The 22967-nt window shown below is 36.8% G+C and overlaps 1 protein-coding gene across 1 annotated transcript in view; it reads right to left on the reverse strand.

Annotated features, from left to right (window-relative positions):
* The window catches only part of POU6F2 (POU class 6 homeobox 2), a 312837-nt gene that overhangs the window by 21041 nt on the left and 268829 nt on the right, over window positions 1-22967 (reverse strand). The window contains exon 7 of the mRNA XM_071429815.1: window positions 7369-7575. Coding sequence (XP_071285916.1) covers window positions 7369-7575 — 207 coding nt within the window. The remainder of the gene's footprint in view (window positions 1-7368; window positions 7576-22967) is intronic.

The raw sequence follows: 22967 nt of genomic DNA on the forward strand, positions 1-22967 counted from the left end.
AATGATGACTGTATGGAACTGTGATCTGTATCTGGCAGGAATATGTGTATGCACACTACAGCTAGTGGGATGAAGTGAATATGAGAAGGGAAAAGTGCTTCATAATACTTTATAAGAATAAACTGAAAACTGCGAAGGGCCTTATTTGTATTTCTTTTATACAAGCTTTACATATTGCTTTCAACAGTGAAGTTAGTATTGACTGATAAATGCAGAGGTAAAGAATTAGTTAGGTCTGTAAGACTGAATTTTGTTCTTAAATTATCTAGGGTATCCCTATGCTTGGGATGGTTGACTGGAGTTCTGTGTTAAAGGGCTTATGAGATCAGGGATGTTGTTTTCTGCATCCAGAAAGCTGCATAAAAGTGATAGGGTAACAAGGTATTTAGCATAAAATAAGGAAAGATAAAGAAACTAAGTGGAAATCTAGAAAATTTTTGATGGAACATTGCCCTGTATCAGAACAGAGTTGCTACTTGGTTTTACGGAGAGTCTGGACAAACAGCAAGGGTGAAATATGGACTTAATGGAAAGCAGAAGAAAATAAAGAACTTAAATTTCAGTAAGGAAAGCTAGGGTCAGGCATCAAGAAGACATTTAGAGCACTAAGTAGAGGTGCCTAGATTGCCTAGGGAGCCTCCATCACTGAAGATTTTAAAGAACAAGCTAGACGAACATCTGTCAAGAATGATACAGGGACAACTGATCCTGCCTAGTCGGAGGAGACAAAGTACATGACCTCTTCAGGTCCTTTCCTTTTTTTCTATGATTCTTGAAAAGGGAATCTAAGAGATAAGGAAACACAACAAATTAGAGAAGACACAGGCAAAATAGACAACTATTAGAAGAAGGGCAGAAGAGATGAAACTAAAAGGAGTGGTACAAAGAGCAAGAAATGCATCTTAAGTAATCCCCTTTATGTTAATGATTTTCAATTTTTTCTGATGGGAAATATGGACATTAACTCTTGCAAAGACTAAAGTCCATGGAAGGTTTGAAAAATAAGTATCTTGATATAAAAAAGACATTCCAAAACACTTCAAAATTGCAGGATAATGCCTTATAGTAGTAGTAGTTTAGGTGTTTCATGCTTCTATTTTCTTGTAAATGGAGTCCTCTGCTCTGTAAACATTTCCTAAAATACATTTGATTTTGAGAAAGAGTAATGGCATGCTGAGGACACTGCATGATTCAAGAGCACAATGGCAGATGAAGTCTGTTTTTAAACAGACTGCATGAGCAGGCATGGGCTTCAAAGATGTTTCCTTAAATCTTCTAGCAATTGGAAAGAACAAGTTAATACACATATCCCCATCCTTCATGCCAAATCCCTTTCACAGTCAGCTGTGCCAGAGTATGTTACAAATACTGTACCCCCTCACCCTAATTTAGGTTACTCAAATAAATTCAAGTAACTGCATATATGAAACTGAATACGAAAGATACTTGATACCTAATAAGCATCCTCTCTCCCAGTATAGTACAATATAGTATAGTACATATAGTATAAAAGGTGTTTGTACATACTGCTTAGACTGACAAAATAGCTACATTTGGAAACTAATATAGAAAATATCCTTAGGTTCACCCTGGCTGTGTACATACTCCGCCCAAAATGAAGACTGTTCTGGACATAACTGGGGGCAGGACTTTGACACCATCTGCTGAAGTTCTTTCAAAGCCTTTCTATTGAATCACAACTACTTTCAAAGCACACTTTCAAATTGTTAAATGAGTTTGGGAATATAGCTGGACTTGTGTAAAAGATTTAATTTTATAGGCAAATGAGGTGCATAAATAATTTTTTACCCCATCAGGAAGTATATAATGTCAATATAACAACAATATTATTGACAATACACTAATCACTGATTATAAATTACTTATCACTTAATAATGTTAATTAATAATCTGAATATTACAATAGTATTATTTATAATAACGGTTTTAAATGTGCAAGTGCATAATTCAAAGGTAACCCTCCTTTTCCTACAGTGAACAGCACTGCATGCTTTCTGTGCCTCAGTTGCTTAGAATGACAGCTAATGTAGTGACATCATACTATTCCCAATGGTTTGGTGCAGTTATATCAACTGTTTTTGAGATATCCTTCTCCTACAAGTGCTGATGCCACAAAGAAAACTGGTCAGGAAAAGATGGAAGCTACAAGTCAATGTCATGCTGTGGCATGGAAAGTCTGATGTAGTCCCTTGTAGTAGTAAGTAGTCTAGTAATCTTGACTTTCAAAATTCTAGCAATTTATCCATAGATGAAATAGAGTTATGCAATGATGATGGTAAAGGAAAAGAGAAAGAAGCGAGAAAAATTGTCACCCTCATCACTGAAAGTCATATAAGAAGCAAAAGAAAAGCAAAATTGAATTGAGACAACACAGTTTAGTGACTATATTGAAACAGAGAAAAAAGAGTGCATTTCTCATAAAACAAGACAGCATCAAAGCTATAGGAGCATTGCAGAGAGGAAATGATTGAGAGCTGGTTAGATTTAAACAGGAGAGAATAACAAGGGATTGCATGGAGTTGTGATAACAGGATGATAGGGAGTTTGTGGCAGGTTGAGACTGCAGAAAGGGAACATCTAACGTGAAATTTGGCAAGCAGATGTACAAGAATCACCACAGACCCATCTGAGAGGCATCTATGTCTTTTCAACAGTTAATCTGGAGCATGATGGCCAATGACAACAAAGATGGGGAACTGAAAATGTAGGAAAATACTACCTACTAGCTCATTTTACTGTGTTAGAATTGGCAGAAGCCCAAAGCTGGTCGTGCTGTAAGACATGATGAAGTATGAAAAATTCTGTCAGGCATTGTGGATACAACAAGACTGAGGACAACTGGGACTACAGTCCTGATTTAATGAATCTAGTATGTAGAAAGAAAGAGCCAGGCAAAAGTGAGATGGGAACCCACTTTATGTGGTACACCAGAGAACAACAGAATGTACAGAAGTTGCTTCTGTATGGAAAAGAAAATAGTTATGAAAACACCAATTATTAGGAAAGCTGTTTAGGAAATTCATAAACAAGAATGTGTTTGAACCCCAGTGATCATTAGCAGCTGGATTTTTCTCAGTCAATTTTGCTCACCATAGAATTATTTGAAAATCTTCAAATAGCTACCCTAGCCCTCTCTCATGTCAATGGTAACAATGGATATCCTAAGATACCTATTAGAGATCCAACCTACCCAAAAACTTCTCTATTTTGGTATCTTGAGTTTTTCACTGGACATGCATATGTCTTCCTTGTCTATGTCTATGCAGGAAATCCAGTTAACTAGCTTACACCAGATACCTAACTCCTTATGACTAAGTTAAGCAAGGTGCACACTTTCCTAAATTTTATAAGACGGCAGTTCATGGTTCAAGTTCAGCTGTGCTGGTGTTAAGGTTTTGTTGTTAGTGATATGAAAGAACACCTTGAAACAAATTTCTCAAATCTGATAACAAATGACAATGCAAACAAATTTTTACAACAAATTCATCTTTTCTCATAAACAATGCACCCTTAGCCATGCAACCTATATTTTGACAAAATTCCTCTTGAGAAGCATGGAGGACGTACAGAAATTAAACTTATCAGATAGTCTTCTATTATGGGACATGAAGAGCTTATAAAGCAAGAAGCATAAAATTAGAGAATTTTATTATTTCTTTTTCAAGAAAGAAGACTACAAGTAGAAAACAATGGATTTACACCAAATTTTTGAAATATTTTAGCAGCCAGCAAGGAAATATGGTGAATAATGGTAAAGTGGCATCTGCAGGAAGAACACATGAATTTCTTCAGTTAGTACAGAATACCATGAAAAACTTACAAATCCTGTTTGGAGCATGCCAGGAGAGCATTTTGACAGGTAGGGGATCAGTGCAAAGTGATTCGCATCAAAAGGAACCATTTTAGTGATACACATGAAAATAATCAGGGAAGCAAAGATATATAATGATGGATACATCTGCTCATTAAGTAAAACTGTTCCATGAACAGAGATAGAAAAAAGCAAGAAGTAAGGCTGTACTGAGATAACGAAAGAAAATAATGCTGAAAATAATATCATGTTATGTAAAACAGGGATGCATCCTCCCTGTGACCATGGCATTCAGTTCTGATCAAAAAATCTTGAAGAGTGTGGAAATGGCTAAGCAAAAATTATTAAAGGCAAAAAACCCCTTGTTTATGAACAGAGATAAAAAGGATACTGAATAAAACAGGAGTGCAAGCAACTGCCTGCTTTAGAAAGCCATTGCAATTTCTAGGAGAATTCTTGGTGCACCTTAGATTAGCAAAATGTTGGAAATAGTAAAATATCTGAAGTTTTACCTACTTGGTGTAATTTGAAGAGGAACAATACCTACTGTGGGTAGTTTAAAGAACATAAATCAAACCCATCTATTTATACTTAAATACAGAAAGAATAGGACTACATCAGACTTGCTAGTGTACATTGAAAAGCAACCTATTTACAGTGCAGAAAAAGAAGCACCGCTTTACACTGCATGTGAGTATTCTATGAACTCATTTCCATTAGGAGACATTCTGGTTTTAGTCTGTCAAGTCTGAAAAAGTTGTATGAATAAATAACACATATAGTCTACCTAAGTAAAGCTGACTAACAATATCTGAGGCATTTAAGTCTTCAGTCATCAGGGAAAAGGTAAGTACTAGTATGCATTACTTAGCAACTGGAACAGTTTACAAAGGCTCAATTATTGTGACTCAGCTAACAAGCTGCAGCTCAGTACCATTGCTCTTTTTCTCCTTCAGTATCTAAGATTCCATGGAAGTGACAAGTTGAAAGCTAAACTAGGACTATCTGTAACTAGAACATTTTTACTACATTATTTATTTCTTCAAGACATGCTAAAAACTTTCCCCAAACTTGTGTTGTAATCTTTCCCCCTGCTGAAGCTTCCTTCATCAAGTTAGAAGACACCAAATACTGTGTGACACCATTTTCAAAAATATTTTGAATTCCTGCTGAGCCCTCTGATTTGAAGCACTCACTGAGTTCTTTTGAAAATGATATTTTAAACCTTATGACTTAATATGCTGTCATTGGCCAAACACTACAGTTAGTCTAAATCTCTACACAGGCAAAAAAATAAACCCAGGATCTCCTTAAACTTCGAGCAAATCTATTCACTTTCCAAATGATACAACAGTTTGTATAGTACCAGCTCAATTGTTTTTCACTGTCCATCAGCATTATTTCTATGAAGAATCTAGCTCTCATGCACCTTTTGTGCTATCACTGAAATTCATGACAAAATTTTCTCTGACTTCTTTCAGTAAAACCAGAAGAGCCAGTAGAGGGAGCACAAATACACTGAAATAATTTTCTGTGGTTCCTATAAAAACAATAACCTAAACCGATATATTTTTTCATATAGTATTTACACTACATTTTTTTCCCTCCCTGATCAAAAATACTGTCTTGATTAGACTTCAAGAAAAGCTGATTCAAGGTTAGGAGAATGTGTTGTTTGGTGGCCCTTCTTGCAACCCCTGGCACCTCAGGACTCCATGTGAAAAAGAGGCAGAGGCTGAACCCTGTATAAATAGTATTGGCAAAATAATGTTTTCTACCTCCATAGCACTGCTGGGCAGATCAGCTTAATGGGGATCATCTTTGGCTCTGGGACATAATCTGTTCTCTGCTGACTGATATTTTTGCCAGCTGATCCCTGCACATGAGCACACAGGTTGGGCAAACAAGTACAGTACAGTATGATGTGGCTAAACAGCGCTCTCTGCTTTGCACCCCTGCTCATTCAGGAAGCTTCAGCTTTCACAGTTCATCCCTTTATGTGAGCCCAGTGCCATGAGCTGTGCAGAAAATGTTACACCTCTGTATCATCTCTGCCCACTGACACTACTGGCAGACATTGCCTGGAGAAAGTTGCTTTGCTGCAGAACTCAGAAGGTGAGTTGCCCTGCATGTGAGAATGTCTCAGGCAATAATACATGTCCTTTATCCTCCTATTTACACTTAAATTTCATAAGTCTCAAATGGGATCTCAGGATTGCTATGATTTTTGAGTGCTTCCCCCATAACAGAGGAAAAGATCTAATCCCTTCAGGGGACTGGCTCAAAACCACCCATCCCATGCATCCCCAGGAAACCAAATGTGAACTGCTGAGTTTCATATTTCATTGTCAGGCTTTCCTGTGGTGGAGAACATGGAGCCTGCCCTCAGATCCATTCAGCTTTGTTTGAAACCATGTATATGCAACCATTGCAAAAGCATTTGCCAGTAGTGCAAGTACACTCCCCTTAAAGAAAATAGAGTTAGATAAATGATAAGTGCTTTGAAAAATGCCCATGCTACATACTACAGAGGATAGGATGGGGAAAAAGCAGGTAACCAATGGGATGTAAAATGTTTTCAGAACAAACAAAAAAGTGACGTTAGAGATCCATAGGTTCTCTACTCCTAAATTTGAAAAAAAAAAAAAAGAAAAGAATAAATAGTCAGTTTGGAATTCAGGTGGCCTGGGATACTCAGCAGCATACAAGGAGCTGCTCCCTGTGTCTGGAGGTGTCAACAGGAATGGCAAACAAACGCGACCAGCAGTAGGAATGCTAAGCGGAATATTTAAGTGAGGGACATTTTTGTAAGTACCTCTTTGGTAATCACATTTGATGTGTTTTCTGTCCTCAATTTCCCCTCTTTCTGAGATAAAAGATAGGACTACAATTCCTTGCTCTACAGATGTAGGCAAAACGAATGGATTTGACTCTAGAGTGCTATAAGAAGAGCTACAGAAGTGTTTTTGGACTTCAGTGTGGTCACTGGATCCATCCTTAAGTCTGTCAACTACCTGCAACCTTACACTGAGTAATAATTTCTACAGAATACTTTCTGTCTATGCAATTATACATAACTATATCTGATTTTCCAGTGAGGAAATCTAATAAGATTTTATATTTTCCCTTGTTTTCCCTGCATGTTCCAAATAACTTCAAGCCCCAATCTACTAGGTCACCACTAACTAAGGAACTGAACTTTATAGGCCAGATGAGCCAGATGGATCTCCTCTGTCTCATATTCCTACTGCATTTTCATTGCAGAAAACATCTCAGTTGGTCCTATACTGACCTTGAAAAGAAAAGAAAAAGAATAAATAGATAATTCTTGAATGTATAAATAAATTATATAATAGGACATTATTAATTACTACATATACAGTATGCAGTAATGCACTATGCAGGACAGAATTAATTTTTTTTATTAAAGATGTTAAAGAAGTGGGAGTTTTTAGAGAGGCCATGAGAGTGTCCATGAGGAGCAGAAAATTTCTGTGTGTCTGTTTTGATAATCATTCAGGCGACAGACAATTTACCTGCTGGCCTGGTTTGAGCGGCGATAGTGTTATTCCCTGGGTATTGATCACTGGGAGTATCTGGTTGCCGATGACAGTGGCGATGATCTGACCCTGGGCATTGGTCAATAACTGTGGAGTTATCGGTTGCACCTGAAGTCCCTGAGCTCCACCTGCCGCCTGGCTGGACGGGACTGGATTAGGCATCAGTGGGATTGTTCCAATAATCTGGAAGAAACAACACAGGGAGAATGTACGCATGCCACATATACTTGCCACATGTAATTCCTTATATTCTTCATGTTGAATCAAACTCAGGTGATAAAAGCACAGAGAGACTGGTAAGACAGGCTGAGGGTGGGAAACAGTCATTCCTTCACTGGGGTGATGAGGACTTTCCAATTCATTTGTCACATCACATATCACCTATACATTTTACCACTGTCCACTGTCACCTGCAGCAAATCTGCTGTGGTTTAAGAGTGTATAAAGCAAATTGTGGGCCACACTCTGGGCCTTGGATTATGGTTTCTTTCCACTATTAATTTTAACACAGAGTGAGATAGATAAAAGTATCAGTCTTTTTGTCTTGCTTTTTACGTCATCCATTAAAGGGTTACTAGTGGGGCTTATGTAATTTTACTTGATTTTCTAATACCTGGCACTCTAGATGACCACCTTTTACTCCCATGTGATCTCAGGAAGACACAAAGGGATACTGGTACCTTTCACGGCATGCCTTATTAAGATACGTTCATAAAAATGCAGCTGGTTTTGGATGACAGCTATGAAGTACAACACAACAGGAGGGCTGATGTTAGATAAAATATATTAGCTAACATTTCTGGGGCAAGTAGTTGCAGAAAGAGACACTTGTGACATCTCAGACTTGAGAATACAGTGATTTCCTAAAATGTGAATGTGCCTGTAAAAGTAATATTAGGATGAGATGTCAAACAGATGTCGTAAGAAAGCTTGTCAGTCAATAAGCTGCTAGGCTGGAAAAAGTTATGCTGTTGCAAGATTCTTTTTACAGGTATTAGAGAATCTGAAATGAACTTCTGATGAAACTTGGGCATAAACCCAAACTTTTTCTTTTATTTTCCAAACAGCAACCTACGAAGCTGGAGTCATAGGATTGTTGGAACAGGAAAAATAAAAAAAAGCACATCACATCTCTATTTCCTTCATCTTCTCCTCTCTCTTAATCATAGCCTCGCTGAAAACACCTACTCCATCCTAAGACTTCCAGTCTGCCCTTTACAGAAAACTGGCTTCTTCCTCTTTATCCTCAGCATTCACAACACTACGTTGTCCATTTTGACTCCCACTAGTACAATTCAATTTTTTTCCTCAGTGGAGATAGAAATATTGTAGTTTTCCACAGTCTGTCTGCTGGTTCTCATTCCACTTGGGGGCTTAGTTATCTTTTTAGATCTCTTTGTTTCTGACAAATTTTATAGAAATTAATCAGCTGATTCACAAACCGTTAAGTAGGTATGGAGAGCTGAATGGATGGAAAGAGAAAGAGATGTATACATAGCACTAGACACAGAGAAGCTTTCTCATGAAAATAGGCTGAAGTATTCCTAATGAAACTCAAAAGCAAGTTTATTCCCCAAACAAATGTATAAAACAAAACATATAACATTCTTACTAATTTCAACAATTAAGTTATATATTCTATTAATGGAACCCATCCAATACAGTGTAAAATTAGGTCTAAAATAACTGTTTAGTGAAAACATCAGTTAGCTTTTTGGGCAGACCACTAAGTTGCTTTATGAGAGTGCAAAAGTAAACACCACTGAATCTCTTGCTGTGGATATAAAATGAATACAGGTGTGAAATGCATGGTAAAGAGTAACAAAGATATGTGAAGACCTCTGCCTACTGAAATCACCAGAGGTGACATACAACAACCCAAAAAATCCATTCTTAAAAAAGCACCATGCAAAGATATCCAAGTAATTCAGGCATAGCTGGAGGGACAGGTGGCTGTCATCACTCTCTCCCATTATTAGGCTAAGATACGACTCCACTGAGTGACAGGCTCCTAATGAGTGACTGTTCCTTCAGCAGTCACACCCAGTGATGTGCCTCTAGGTAGGCTCAACCATGAAGTACCAGGTGACAACCTACACTGACACCTGGAGCAAGAAGAGTGCACTGTTGGCTATGGCAGCTCAGGAAACAAGCAGTAGTTGTCATCAATTTACCAAACTTGCCCAGTTAGAAGGCCTTAGCATGGGAAGACCAGAAAACCATAAAGTAAAGCAGGGCAGCTCTCCTGTGGGAGAATCTGATAAAATGGCAAGCCCAGCTACTAAGCTGTATTGTAAGAGCTGCATATATCAAGACTGTTGAAAAGACTGTAAAGATACAATTTAAGTTCTTAATGCATTGCTAAAAGGTAGACAGATCAATAAAGATTATTACCCCCATTTTATGGAGCATGAAAGTGAAGCACGGTGAAGCATATTCAGAGTCAGCCTTCTAAGCTGAAATTTCCTGAGAGTTTCTCTTTTCAGATCACAATGCTTTTATTATTTTATTTTATTTTATTTTATTTTATTTTATTTTATTTTATTTTATTATGTCCCTAGCTGAAAGGCAACTGCTTTCCTGTTCATGTGAGAAGATGGCTATTTTCACTGAGGGGAGAGGCATTTATTTACATCATTATCAGATTTCAAATTGTTTTCTAAAATCAGACTTTCAGCATGAATGAAATACAACTGCAGTGCAGTGCAACACATAAATATCTCCCCATTTTTGTGACCTAACATATTTATGAGTAACAAATATATTCTTTCACTTTTAATATAATCTCACCAAACACAAGAAATAATCCTTCTTAATTTTATCAGCAGAGACATATCAAAGGCCTCCCCTTCCTTTGCCATGTCTGTAAAGGACGCAACCTTGGACTGTCATTACTCCAATGTAACTTTAACTATCAAGGTCCTAATCCCAGCAAAGCAAAAAATGCTGTGTTGGTGTTATCAGTAATAGAAATGTTTGCATTCACATTTAAAATGCATTTCTTGGACTACAGTTGGACATTTCATAGAATGACAATGCTGAAGTGGACAGTTTGTAAGGTCAGAAGCAGAAGGCTATCTATATGTATTAATGTGTGTCACACACCATACTGTACATGGCGTGCTGTCCATGCACACAGACAGAAATGGAGCAGGAAAAACACAGATGGAAGAAGTGTTTCAGAAGGGCAAATGAGCAAATGTCCTCAGGGGTGTTACCATAGGACCCAAGGGTAAATCTTAATTGAAAACAGAAACTTACTGAGGTTTAAGAAGATTTTATTTCTTTTTTTAACAAAGTAAATTCTTGTCGGGTTAAGAAAAAGATATCCACTTGTCTCTACTTAAACAACAGGGCTACTCATTATTGCATGCAGCTTTGAGATGACTAAAACTGGATTCAGGTTCCCCTTTCCAGTTTCCCCTTGTCCAAATACCCTCTCCTAAATATCCTAATTGCTCACTGATTCACACATAAGGAGTACTACAACTGGATCTCTTCCTTAAACCTTGTGTGACTGACGTGATGCTGAACCACATCCCTCTTCCCTCTAATTTTGGTATGAAATTTCACCCTGGGCCTTGCTAATCTGTCCTCTTAAATTATTGTACAAGTTGAAGACAATTTATGGTTTTGATACATTTGAATTTTGTCAAGAAATAAAGCAAGGCAATGCCACAGGCTTGAAGCACTGGCGTGCCACAGTACAGACTATTTAATTGCCAGTGATTTCCCTAGTCAGGAGGCATTGCTCCTTTCTAGGAAATGCTGCTACTTCAGATTATATTCAAAGATGGTTCAGGAATAACATGTGACAGGGACTGATCCCAAAAGATACTTACAGAGTCACACTGAATGGTTTGAGTTGGAAAGGGCCTTTTAAAGACCATCTAGTTTAATTCCCCAGCCATGGGCAGTGATGTATTTCACTAGACCACTTTGCTCTAAGCCCCATCCAACACTTCCACAGTGAGAACACATTCCACAATGCTATGTCTTCTCTGAGACAAAGCAGAATAGGCTTCTTACTCTGGCAATGCTTGGACTCAAATTCTTAAACAATCCTGCTTGTCAAAGATGTTCTTGAAGAAAAAAATCCCACATCCCTAAAAGTTCTCATGCTACAAAAGTATAATTTTGTATGTTTTGAGAATTTTTTGCATGTCTTTTACAGTTCCTTTTATACATCATACAGCTGAAAGCAAGCACTCTTCACAAAGGAGCTGCAAAACAGGTGTCATGTGCAAAACAGCAATAAGACAGTTTTGAAAGCCCAAGGGTTAATTCAAGGGATTCCCTTATCATTACTTCTCTAAGGGAGTTAGGCACAGTAATCTGCATAGCACTGTTGATTAAAATAAATTACACCAGATTGTATCTTTATGAGGTACAGGTTCCTCATATAGGTACAAAATGCAGTGCAGGTACTGAGAAACTGTACCGAGATATTTAATGTAAATTCAGACTTCAACTTCTTTTATAGAGAAAGGGGTTTTGTCCTCCTTTACTAATCACAGAGACTGCAATTCTGGCCCTCTTCAAGCAACAGAGCGTTGCCAGAATCCTTGGTGGAGTCAGATTATCACTTCAAGTATTCAGTATGTTTCTTTCCTTTTTGTTCATGGATTAATAGATACATCAATTGTATCAAGGTGCTTAGACAAGAGTTTTTGCAGAAATTAATTTATTATTTTTCTGCTTCCCAATATTAGCTAAATTTTAAAAGTCAGTTGTTTGTTTCTAATTTAAAAAGAAATCTGGGGTGATTTTTAACAGTATCTGAATATTTTCTACTGATTAATCTATCAGTGTGATTTTAGCACCCTAGGATTTCAAGAGATCTGATATTGGATCTCTCAGATCTTACAACTTGAACCTACCATTGTCAAGATGACTTCTGCAATAAAATTGTAGGCCTTGGCTTGCACATGAAATTGTCACCCTGCACCTTCATACCAGGTGTGGGCCTGATGGTCTTTGCCTACATAGTCCTGCAAACAGCAATGAAAGAATAGCACACATTTAAAGTGAAGGTGAAATCCCAAGTAATGGAGCTGACCATGGAGGGGAAAAATCCCAAATCCTCAGTATAGCAATAATTTCTCTGAATATTACCCCCCATGGCAGGGTAATGTCCTAACACTACTTAAGCCAACACAACCAAAGGAACACTACAAACTGTGGCCAAATGGGTGGTTCAACAGCTGCCTTTGTTTCTGCTCTGAAGTGTAAGTAAAATCAAAGACCAACTTCACTAGTTTGTTTCTACTGTCAGCCAGGGCTTACATAAAGGAAATGGTGGCATTTCATCTAAAAAATGTCTTCAACTATAAAAATGAAATATTAAGTATTTTTAGTAGTATCATCAAAATAAACATCTCTTCAATTTGATCAATGTTACAACTCTTTAAATATTGAAAGTTAATTATTCAATTTTGAACAACAGAAGAACAACATAAAAAGAAAACAGAAAAATGGGGAAAAGTGAAAGAAGCAACAGGAAAATTGTTCAGCAAAATGAGACATACCACCATATACACATAGACACAAGGGTGTTGGTGGATGAGACTTGGCAATGTGTTCTTGCAGCCCCGAAGGCCAAGTGTATCCTGAGCTGTATCAGAAGATTTCAGGGTGAGTGTATGTCTCCCTCTACTCTGCCTTCACCAAGCCCACATGGAGTGCTGCCTACAGCTCTGTAATCTTCAGCGCAAGAAAGACAGGGACCTCACAGGTCCAGAGGAGACCAAAAAGATGATCAGAGGGCTGGAGCATCTCTCCCATGAAGGCAGGCTGAAAGAGTTGGGGCTGTTCAGTCTGGAAAAGGCAAGGTTCTGGGAAGAATTTACAGCAGCCTCCCTGTACATAAAGGGAGCCTAAACACTGGATAGGGACTGTTTTATAAGAGCATGTAGGACGAGAGATCCATTACAGGACAAGAGGTAGTGGCTTCAAACTAGGGAGGGGAGGTTTAGATGAGATGTTAGGAAGAAATTTTTTACCATGAGGGTGGTGAGAACAGGTCACCCAGGGGAGCTGTGGATGCCCCATCCCAGGAAGTGTTCAAGGCCAGGCTGGATGGGTCTCTGAGAAATCTGGTCTAGTGAGAGCAGTCCCTACCATGGCAGGGGGTTGGAACTAGATGATCTTTAAGCTCTCCTCCAAGCTAGATCATTCTATGATTTTGTACAGTCTTGCAAACTTTATTCAGAAGCTGCATCTGTTCAGAGATATGTTGCATGGGCACTTTATTAGCATGAGTTATTTAAGGAGACAATCTAAGGAGAAAATGACTGAGGAAAAGATAACTGATGTGAATCTGCACAGGCTTCTTTAGCCTCTGTGCAGCTGCCCCTTTCTTAATTACATACATGTATATCTATATATATACAGTTTCCATATAAATTATAAACACATAGACACAGCTATTTTAAAAAATACGTATAACTTATTTTCTACCAATATCAATCACCCCAGCTATTTATATGCACTATACCACACACATGCAATCCACTTCCAGTATACACACTGAAAAACTGGAATAATGAATACAAGGAATACAATTTGCAGATTTCTTTTGAAAGTAATGCTAGTCTACCTCATTCTTTGGACTAATGACAATATGATTCTTGAACCTCATACAGGATGAAATTAAGGCTGCCTGTGTCTTTCAAATTAAAAGTAGTACTAATTAATGCAAAGCTTGCAAATTTTCTTTTCTGCATTGTATTTCCTAATGACAAGTCAAAAAGATGGCACAACAAATTGCTACTTTGGGAAAATGAATCAAATAGTGATACTGGAAATAGGCACCTAGGAAACTGTACTCCTGTGTCACAATTTAAGGTAAGGTATTGTAATATGCAGGTTAAGTATTGTTCTTATATCATTCAACATATTGGATAGATTATTGCTTGTAAGCATCATAATGGAGCATTGAGTCCAACATTCTGCCTGATTTTCTCAGTGGTTTTTTTTTTTAGAAAATAATGTTTGTATATTAACATCAATATACACAGGAATTTATTTGTTATCACTGTAGGAATTATGTGGTGAAATTTTTCTATTTTTCTCAAACAAATACAATTACATTCTTGTAGTAGGAGCGTATGTACTGTCATAAAAAAGAATGTCTATTTTATCAAACATTTTAAATAACACAACATTTTCTAATTAGAAAATTCTAAATATATGTAATTTCAAATTAAAGACTAAAAATTATGTTGAGTGTCTGCTGAATTGTTCCTTTTAAGCAATCTGTTTAGGATTTAACTTCCTTTTAAAAACAAGAATTAAATCAGGCATCACGAGCCTTAGAGGTCATAGTTCTCTGAGTTGAGCAAAGCAGCTGTTGATGTTAATTAGATTTGCAGGTCCTAAGTATTTCTGAAAACCAGCTAGTGAGATTCTTATGAAAATATTTATTATTTAAAATTATTTGATGGATGTCTAGTATAAAATATTTTAGAAATATTTTTGTTTGTTATGACAACAGATCCACAATATGTTATGACAGGACAGCCGATACTATCATATTTGTTATGGAAAAAACAGACAGAATTTCTAATAATATTTGATGATCACTAAAAGAATTTACAGCTAACTGTTTTTTAGCAATTTACTGCTTGCCTCCCAAGCTACAAACAGCTTTTCTGATTGCTGTGCAGATCCTTTTAGGGTGTTTACAAGCAAACACATTTCTGTATATGGGGTTTTGGGGTTTTTTTGGTAAATCCTTTTGATAATCAAAAGTACTAGTATTAATTTTCTCAGGAATTAAATACATAGCAACTGGGCCAGAAATGTGAATTTCTAGAATTAATTACAATGAAAACATTTTTGTAAATATTCATTCATCCCTACTTTCTTTTCATGCAAGCTGCAATTTTCACAGACGCCTACAAAATTATCACTGTTGTTTGGCTTCTCTGAAGACTTCAATATCAACTAAGTATCAAACATCTCAGAGACAAGAAATCCCTGCTCTGAAATAAAATTTCTCAACCTTTTCAAGCTTTATATTTGGGCTGCAGCTGCTAACTCAAACATCGGATTTAGATTCCTTTAGAACAAAGATCGTCTCTTTTGAGCAATGACATTATTTCCTACTACGTCTCTCTCAGAGCATAAAGAGTGGACTTGCTTCCAGCCACATCAGAATCTAACAAACTGGACACACAGCACAAGAAAATGTAGGCATCCCTACACTTTGTACTATGTGCCATACTGAGCCATTCAAGGACAGCTTGGGAAACAAGTTCCCATTTCTCAGCATGCCTGACTAGGCCCAGCACAATGTGTGCCAATGTGATTAGTTTGCCTCCATGCTATGGTGACATTATCAGCTTGTTTGGAACTACCTTTGCTACCTGGTGCTGTGTTGCACTGTACTGGCCCACTACAGAGATGCTATCGAGAGGTGAGGAGCCAGAATGAGGCAGGGTTTAGTAATTGCTCTATGATCCTGTGGTTTTTAAATAAGAGCTACAATTGAGACACAGCCATGCACAGATATGAACAAGATAATATCTTCCACTGCCAAACAGTTCTCACTGAAATAGTGTGGGTTTAATTTTTCAAATTGTAATCTTACTCTTTTTTTTAAAGGGATGTGGCACACTACTGGCAATGCCTGTGGACGAGCAGGACTATTTCTGGTATTATACTTTTATTTCTTTCCCTTGATTGTTCCTTTAAACTTGTTTTTGCATAGACAATTAAGAAGATGGCACTGACTTCAGCAGGTGGTCACCACTGTCACCAGTTTATCTTGTGACACCATTCCCAAAAAGTTATTCCACTAGAAGTATTATGGTCTTGCAAATGCGTGCCAAATGTGGCTACCTCAAAGACTTTTTAATTTTCATTTATTTTTTTTCATTGTTTATGAATCTGTGATGAGAATGAAATTTTCTGAGGAAACAAAAGTAAATTTTGGGAACCTTACTTTGAAAACTTAATGGTATTTTATTCTGTCCTTGACTGTCTGTTTAGAATACCAATGGATGTTTTCTCAGGTACTCCATGAGAAACTGGATTGAAATCACTAACTATCAAATAATCTTCAGATGCAATCTTTAGGACCAGACTTCTTTAATTAGACTATAGGTCAAAGAATTTCTAGGCCATCAATATATTCTCAAAGAAACCTCTCATATCTTCTGACTATCAGATTACCTACACTATGCAAAATATTTATCAGAGATAACCAGATTTCTGCCTGTAATTCTTAAAGGTAAAATTAATTGTGCATGTTGATTCATTCAATCATCTCAGATTTAGCCAAAATTCCTTGCAAGAAGGTAAATATATATTGTAATCAATCAGTAGCAGTGATACTCAGCATTGTTGTTAGACAATCACATTTTTCCAAATACTACTACAAATCCTGAGCTTGCTGCACAGATGCCATGACTGTGGATGATATGGTAGCTGTCTCTCAATCCATAGTTTCAACACAGCACCTGTACAAGATGACATCTGTCTAAATACAAAGTCATGCCCTACTTAGGTGATGTTTCTACAATTTTAGATCATCTAGATTTTAGCTAAATAAAATATAAACTGTTGGTCTTACTAATTAAGAGTTGTAACTTTTACTGTGATAGTGTATGAAAGCTCAGGGCAAGGCTGAGATGAGTAACTGTGAAGCAGTACACAAATGTACCACTGAAACACTTTCCAGTTTTGCAGGACATGCATTTCTTCCACAAGTGACTTTTCTGCCTACTGAGAGCAAGGCATAATGCTTAGCACAGCATGATTATGATGGAACAAAGCATCCTGGATTATCTCTCCACTATAGTGGATATCCCTGTGGAAACCAATATTCCAACCTATGAAGTGGAATTTTGCTATAAAATACCACAATTTTGTGGGAGTTGAAGACAAGGAGAAAAAATTCATTTCACTGAAAGAAAGCTTAGATAGATTGCATGTAAATTCTTGAATGGAAAATGGTCATGACTCCAAGTTTCTAGATCTGAATGTCTAGGAATAAAAATCCTTCCCGAGATCAAATATAACTTCCTTTTGTCATGCATTCATCACAGAGTTGATTGCTCTTTTTAGTACCAATGAAAATTTGCCAACCAAATATAAGCCAGGCCTTAGTTCTTCTTACCTTGAAAAATTTGTTCCAGCCCCTGGTTCAGCACACTGCTCTGTCAATCAGTTTACCTTTGAAAAGTTTGTTAAATTCCAGGTCTCTGTTCACTCACGTGTAATATGTTAGTATAAATACTATTTACTTCCCTGCCAGTATTCCTACAAGTTTTAAGTAATTTTTGTAAGGCTACCTATGAGTTAGAAAGACAAGATACGAAAAAAGTAGGGTATTTTTATGTTGAAGATAAAAAGCCACTCATCTTGAAATGATTCTCAAAATTAGGGAAGACGTAGCAAGAGACTGTGTTTATGAATCTGTGAGGAGAACATGCAGCTTAATTACCAGTTTCATTCAAGCCTGGTCCATAGGTCTGCTTAAGGAAGAGTTAAATAACTATGATTTTCTTATTAAAAGAAGCAGTGGGCTGGAGGTAATCCCATCTTCAGCTCCTACACTGCTATTCTGTGGAAGCAACATGTTCCTGATACAGACAGACAAATTGAAATTTGTTTCTGTATTTTTATATTAATTCAAACTACTTTGTATTTCCCTTCTGCTGTCAGCAGAGCCCATATTCCTGAGGCCTGTTCTGTGGAAGGCAGATGACAATTTTCTATTCTTGCACGTGTTCTCTCTTCTCTAAAAATATTTCCTTTTCAACCGTCATCTGCAGGGCACCAAACGTGAGGGGCTTCTTTACTTTTTTGACTCTAGAGAAAGGGAATGGTAAGGATAGAAAATTAGTTATTTCCAGAATCCCTTCTCCATCTGTGTAGCTGTCACATGTCTTATACTTACATTTTCAGTTATTTTGGGCAGGCCATTGTTTCTTTTGGTATGTTAGAATAAGACCTTAGCACAGTGTTCCAGTGTGATTATGTATTCCATTCATCATTATGGGGGTTCCGTAGACAAAAAAGTAACAACAATCCTATTTGTTGTCAAAGAATTAAATTGTTATATTACATAATAGTCTCACATTTCCTTAGTTAAGATGACTGAAGACTGTGATGCACTCTATCAAGACTTTCAAGTGGGATGCTACTGCTGTACTTTCTGATATTTTTTACTGGATTACAGGTTCCTGAGAGAAGAACAAAGGGGGTGCTACTTTAACTTCATCAGTACTGAAATGCTTCCTTTACATAAGGAAAATACATTAATGCCATTTTAAACATGGTGTAAAATGTTGAAAACCATAGCCAAAAGCTGGGGAAAGATGCAGTGATAGTCTAGAACTGACTCTTATGTTTACAATTTATTTTAAATGTTTCCCTAGAGCTAGTGTTTCCCACATTACTCTTGCAGTTTTGGCTGCTGGGAAGTCAGTGGACCTCAATAACTTGCACTGAATAAAGAGATCCTTAGCAAGTTCAGAAGACATCATTCACAGTTACAGCTACAGCCCTACTGTAGGAACCAAAGCTGTTCCTCCATAGGATCATTCTGAGCAATTACTCAGCTTGGCTTTGACAATCAATGCTTAAAGTCACAGAATCATACTGGTTGGGAAAGACCTTTGAGATCATCAAATCCAGCCATAAACCTAACACTGCCCAGTCCGCCAGCCTAATTCAACCTCTCTCTTCTGGTATGTAATGCTTTAATGTGGAAAAGATTGAAATGAAACAAGAAGGTTCCTCATGGAGTGATGTACTATACTCAGTGCTTCAAAGAACCAGATAATCTAACCACTGATATGTTTAGCATATGAAAGTGTAAGGATCATCAGATGTTGCTTCCTTCATTCAGGCTTTACCTTAATTTAAGTAGTCTCCCTGTTAAAAATCCGAAGAGAAAGATATTAAATAGAATTAAAAGTGGTGGAATCTTCCAAGAGGAGAACAAAGTAGATGTGAACAAGAGAAAAAAGCAACAGCAAAATGAAACTTAGTTTTAAACATTGTCAAAATGCATACTGTAATTACAAATGTTCTTGTAATACATTTTTTAAAAAAAGCAACTCAGTTTCAGTAATGTGAAACCTCCAAAACAACTTCTTGTTTAATCTTGGAGCAATAGTGGAGAAGATTTCCTGGCATATGGGAATTACAGCAGAAGAATGAAGAGATAAGTGAAGAGAAAATGCCATACTACAATTAATATATGGGATAGTTTAATTGCAGGTAATCACAGATTTTTAAATTTACAAGTCAAAGAATTGTGCTCATTTCTGAGACAGAATTGAGCATATTAACTGCCCTTGAAACAATATCAGTATTTGTGGGTCCCATCCAACTCAGCATATTCTCTGATTCTGTGATGATAGTTGAGTTGGTGCATCTACTAGCTTCTCCTTCTTCCCTTATATCCCCCTCCCTGCCATCACCTCACAAAAAATCCAATCCAATCCAATCCAAACCAAATCACAATAACAAAAAATAAACAAAAAACCCCAAAAAACCTCCCCACACCAAAAAACCCAAACCCAACTGAACAAATCCCATCACCCCCCACCAAACAAAACAAAAAAACCCAAACCCCAAATTCATTTATCAGATTCAAAAGAAAGTTTATCCAGGCTGAATGTGCACACGATTTGTCAACCAGGCTGCTTCACCCAGAAATGAAAATGTAAAGATGTGTAAACAACAAATAACCTCAAAAAAGGAATTAGCATCTCAAAAAAAAGTTATCAAATATGCATTTGTTTATCACAGTCAAGTTTTATGATTCAAACCTTATTCATATATATTTTATGAAGAGAATATCCATTGTGGTGGCAAAATTAAATGCATTTTGAAACTTGTATGTGACATTTATCTATCTGCTCTATCAGAAAAAAGTTGTCATATTCATTCAGATATATATTACTTTTTCAATTTCCTGTCAGTAATGTTTTTTTAATGTTCTTTAGGGGTAGACCACAGGATTTCTTATTTCTCACAACAAAGACTTTAGCATTATGCTTTAGAATTATGTTGATGAGTTTATACCTAAAAAACTTGCACCACCTTTTTTTAAAGAGATGAACAGTTCATTTTTATCCCTGATAACCATGGTTTTTGGGTTGTTGGGGTTTTTTGTTTTTGTTTTTTTTGTTTGTTTGTTTGTTTTCAATTTTTTTTTAAAGATACAGTCAGGTATCTTAAAAAGAGAGTGGTCTGGTCTTTTTTTCTTCTTTTAAAGAAGTTCATCATACAAAACACAAACTTACAGTGCAATTTTATGATGATTCAGGATTTACTGTGAGCCACAAGAGATAACAAAAAAAAAAAGCTCAAATATTGAAACTCCTTATCACATATCTTCCCTTCCAAGGGGATGATTTTGCTAGAAAGTTCATATAAACCCAGTGCTTTGAATAAAGTGTTCTGTAGCAGGCAAGACCTGGTCATAGAGAAGAAACAGAAACCAATTAAGAGGGTTAATTGACAACATGCTACAGCTGTAATGCAAAACAGTGGCTGGAGAAGAGGACACTTCTTTCTCTGAGTTGCTTTTAAAGTGGCACTGTAGCAAAAAACTTACATTGTATCCCATAGGCTCAGTGCAAGTCCTATGGAAGATGTTGAAGTGCAGTGGGTCAAGTCCTGAGTAGAAAGGACACTTGTTTCTTATGGGGTTTCTTTGGTAGTAAAGACCCCATCCATAATATAGCATAATGCATGCTCTTTGATGGTAACAAATCAGGAGAATTCCATGAAAATCATTCCAGTTGCGTCTCTAAACAAATGGTACATTTGAATTCAAGTTAGAAGATATGCCCCCCTTCTAAGCACACATAATATCTAGGAGTAAAACCAAGTATTTTGGTAGAACTGGCAATAATTATGATGGTGTAGTTTAGATTACTTTAGGATAGAAATTCTTAGATGATAAGACTCTTTCACGGTATTTGTGCTATCTAATGGCTGGAGCTGTGCTGGAAATACATTCATGTTGGTCTGTGGTCTGAAGATTTTGTGTATCCCTTTTCTGTACTAACCAAAACAGCAGGGTAAATGGCCAGAAAAATGTAAAAAGAAATCTGTCAAAAGGAGAGACATCTTCCCCGCTTCTAGAGATTCAAAGGGGTTTTTGTAAAACTAGGAGAACCTCAGAGATGTAATGTCTTCCTTTATGCACAACTGATTTTTAAAAAACATCATCCTGCAGATGGAATACTTGATCTTACTTGAAAGAAAAGATACTCAACAGAAAGATCCTCCCCTTCACATTGCAAACCATCACTTAGTTGAAGTATCTGTAAAGTTAAGTATGCCTTAAATAATTCAGAGACATACCATTACCTTGGTCTCTATTTATCTGGGAAACACAAAGAAGCAGGCAAGCAAAACAGGGAAAAAAAAAAAGAATAATTCCCCCAGAGTAATTAAAAAAATAAGTTAGGTCAGCCAGTACTAAGTTCTGCATGTCCATCCTCAGCTGCTCCCAGGATCTGAGTTAAAACTACTGTGACTGCAATGGTGAGCTTAAGGATAACATTACCAAAAGGACTCAAGTATCATTAAAAGGAACTACTGTGTGATATTGTAAGCATGGAATTGATATAATATTTGACACCTAGCATTAGAAATCTGGTTGTAGACTGTCATTCATGACTCTCTCTATTCAGTGTAGAGAGTGAAAAATCCCTGCAAAATAATTCATTGATGCTTAAAACACCTGCCTTAGATTGGTCCTATGTTTTATTTTTTGAGAGCATCTATTTGTTTCAATGATGACAGAAAACACTAAACAACTAGCTTAGATTGTTGACTAGCCTAAGTTGCCTTTCATGTGGTCAAAAATAGGGAAAGGGAATTCAAATCAGGAGTCTAAACAGAGTACTCTGCGAAGCATTCAATTCTAAAATTGACCTACAGTCTCTAGGTTATTTGGAAAACAAGTTGCCTTTTTACAGATCATCTCAATCTCAGCTGTAGATAAAAGGAGGGTAACATAATTTTTTAAAAATCCCTAAAATTAAAATGAAATCATTGACACTTTTTCTGGGAATAAGACTCAACTTTTCTTCATTTTTTTTTTTTCTTTGGTGAGCTACTATTAAAATAAAAGGCTTTAAGAAGACCTCACCCTGGTTGAAAAGATGTTCAACACATGCACAAAATGAAATCTGTTTGACCATCCTTGTCTATTACAAATATAAACACAGAGATAGAGATGATTCACTTAAATTCCTTCAACTTGACTGGTAATATCTTGATACATTTCACTGGGGAGGGTATAACTTATACCACTCTTAAAAAGTAAGTTTAAAAAAAAAGACACAGCAATGACTGTGGACTGAAGATTTATTAGAAAGATTCCCTAACCATCTCTTGGAAGTAAAATTTCCATTCTGTGCAAACTCGGTGAGAAATTGCTTTCTTGACATGGTACTCATTTATCTCCCCTCACTCTGTGTTCTTTGAGGTCTCCTTTTGCATCATTTGTTTGGTAGTATGAGGCCGATCTAAACATTTTTACATTTGTGCTCTTGCCAGAGACCACAGTGATTTACTGAATCAGGAATGCATCATTC

The sequence above is a fragment of the Agelaius tricolor genome, unplaced genomic scaffold, assembly GCF_023055355.1.
Source record: "Agelaius tricolor isolate 1412-34295 unplaced genomic scaffold, bAgeTri1.0.p SCAF_6, whole genome shotgun sequence".
NCBI classification, from domain to species: domain Eukaryota; kingdom Metazoa; phylum Chordata; class Aves; order Passeriformes; family Icteridae; genus Agelaius; species Agelaius tricolor.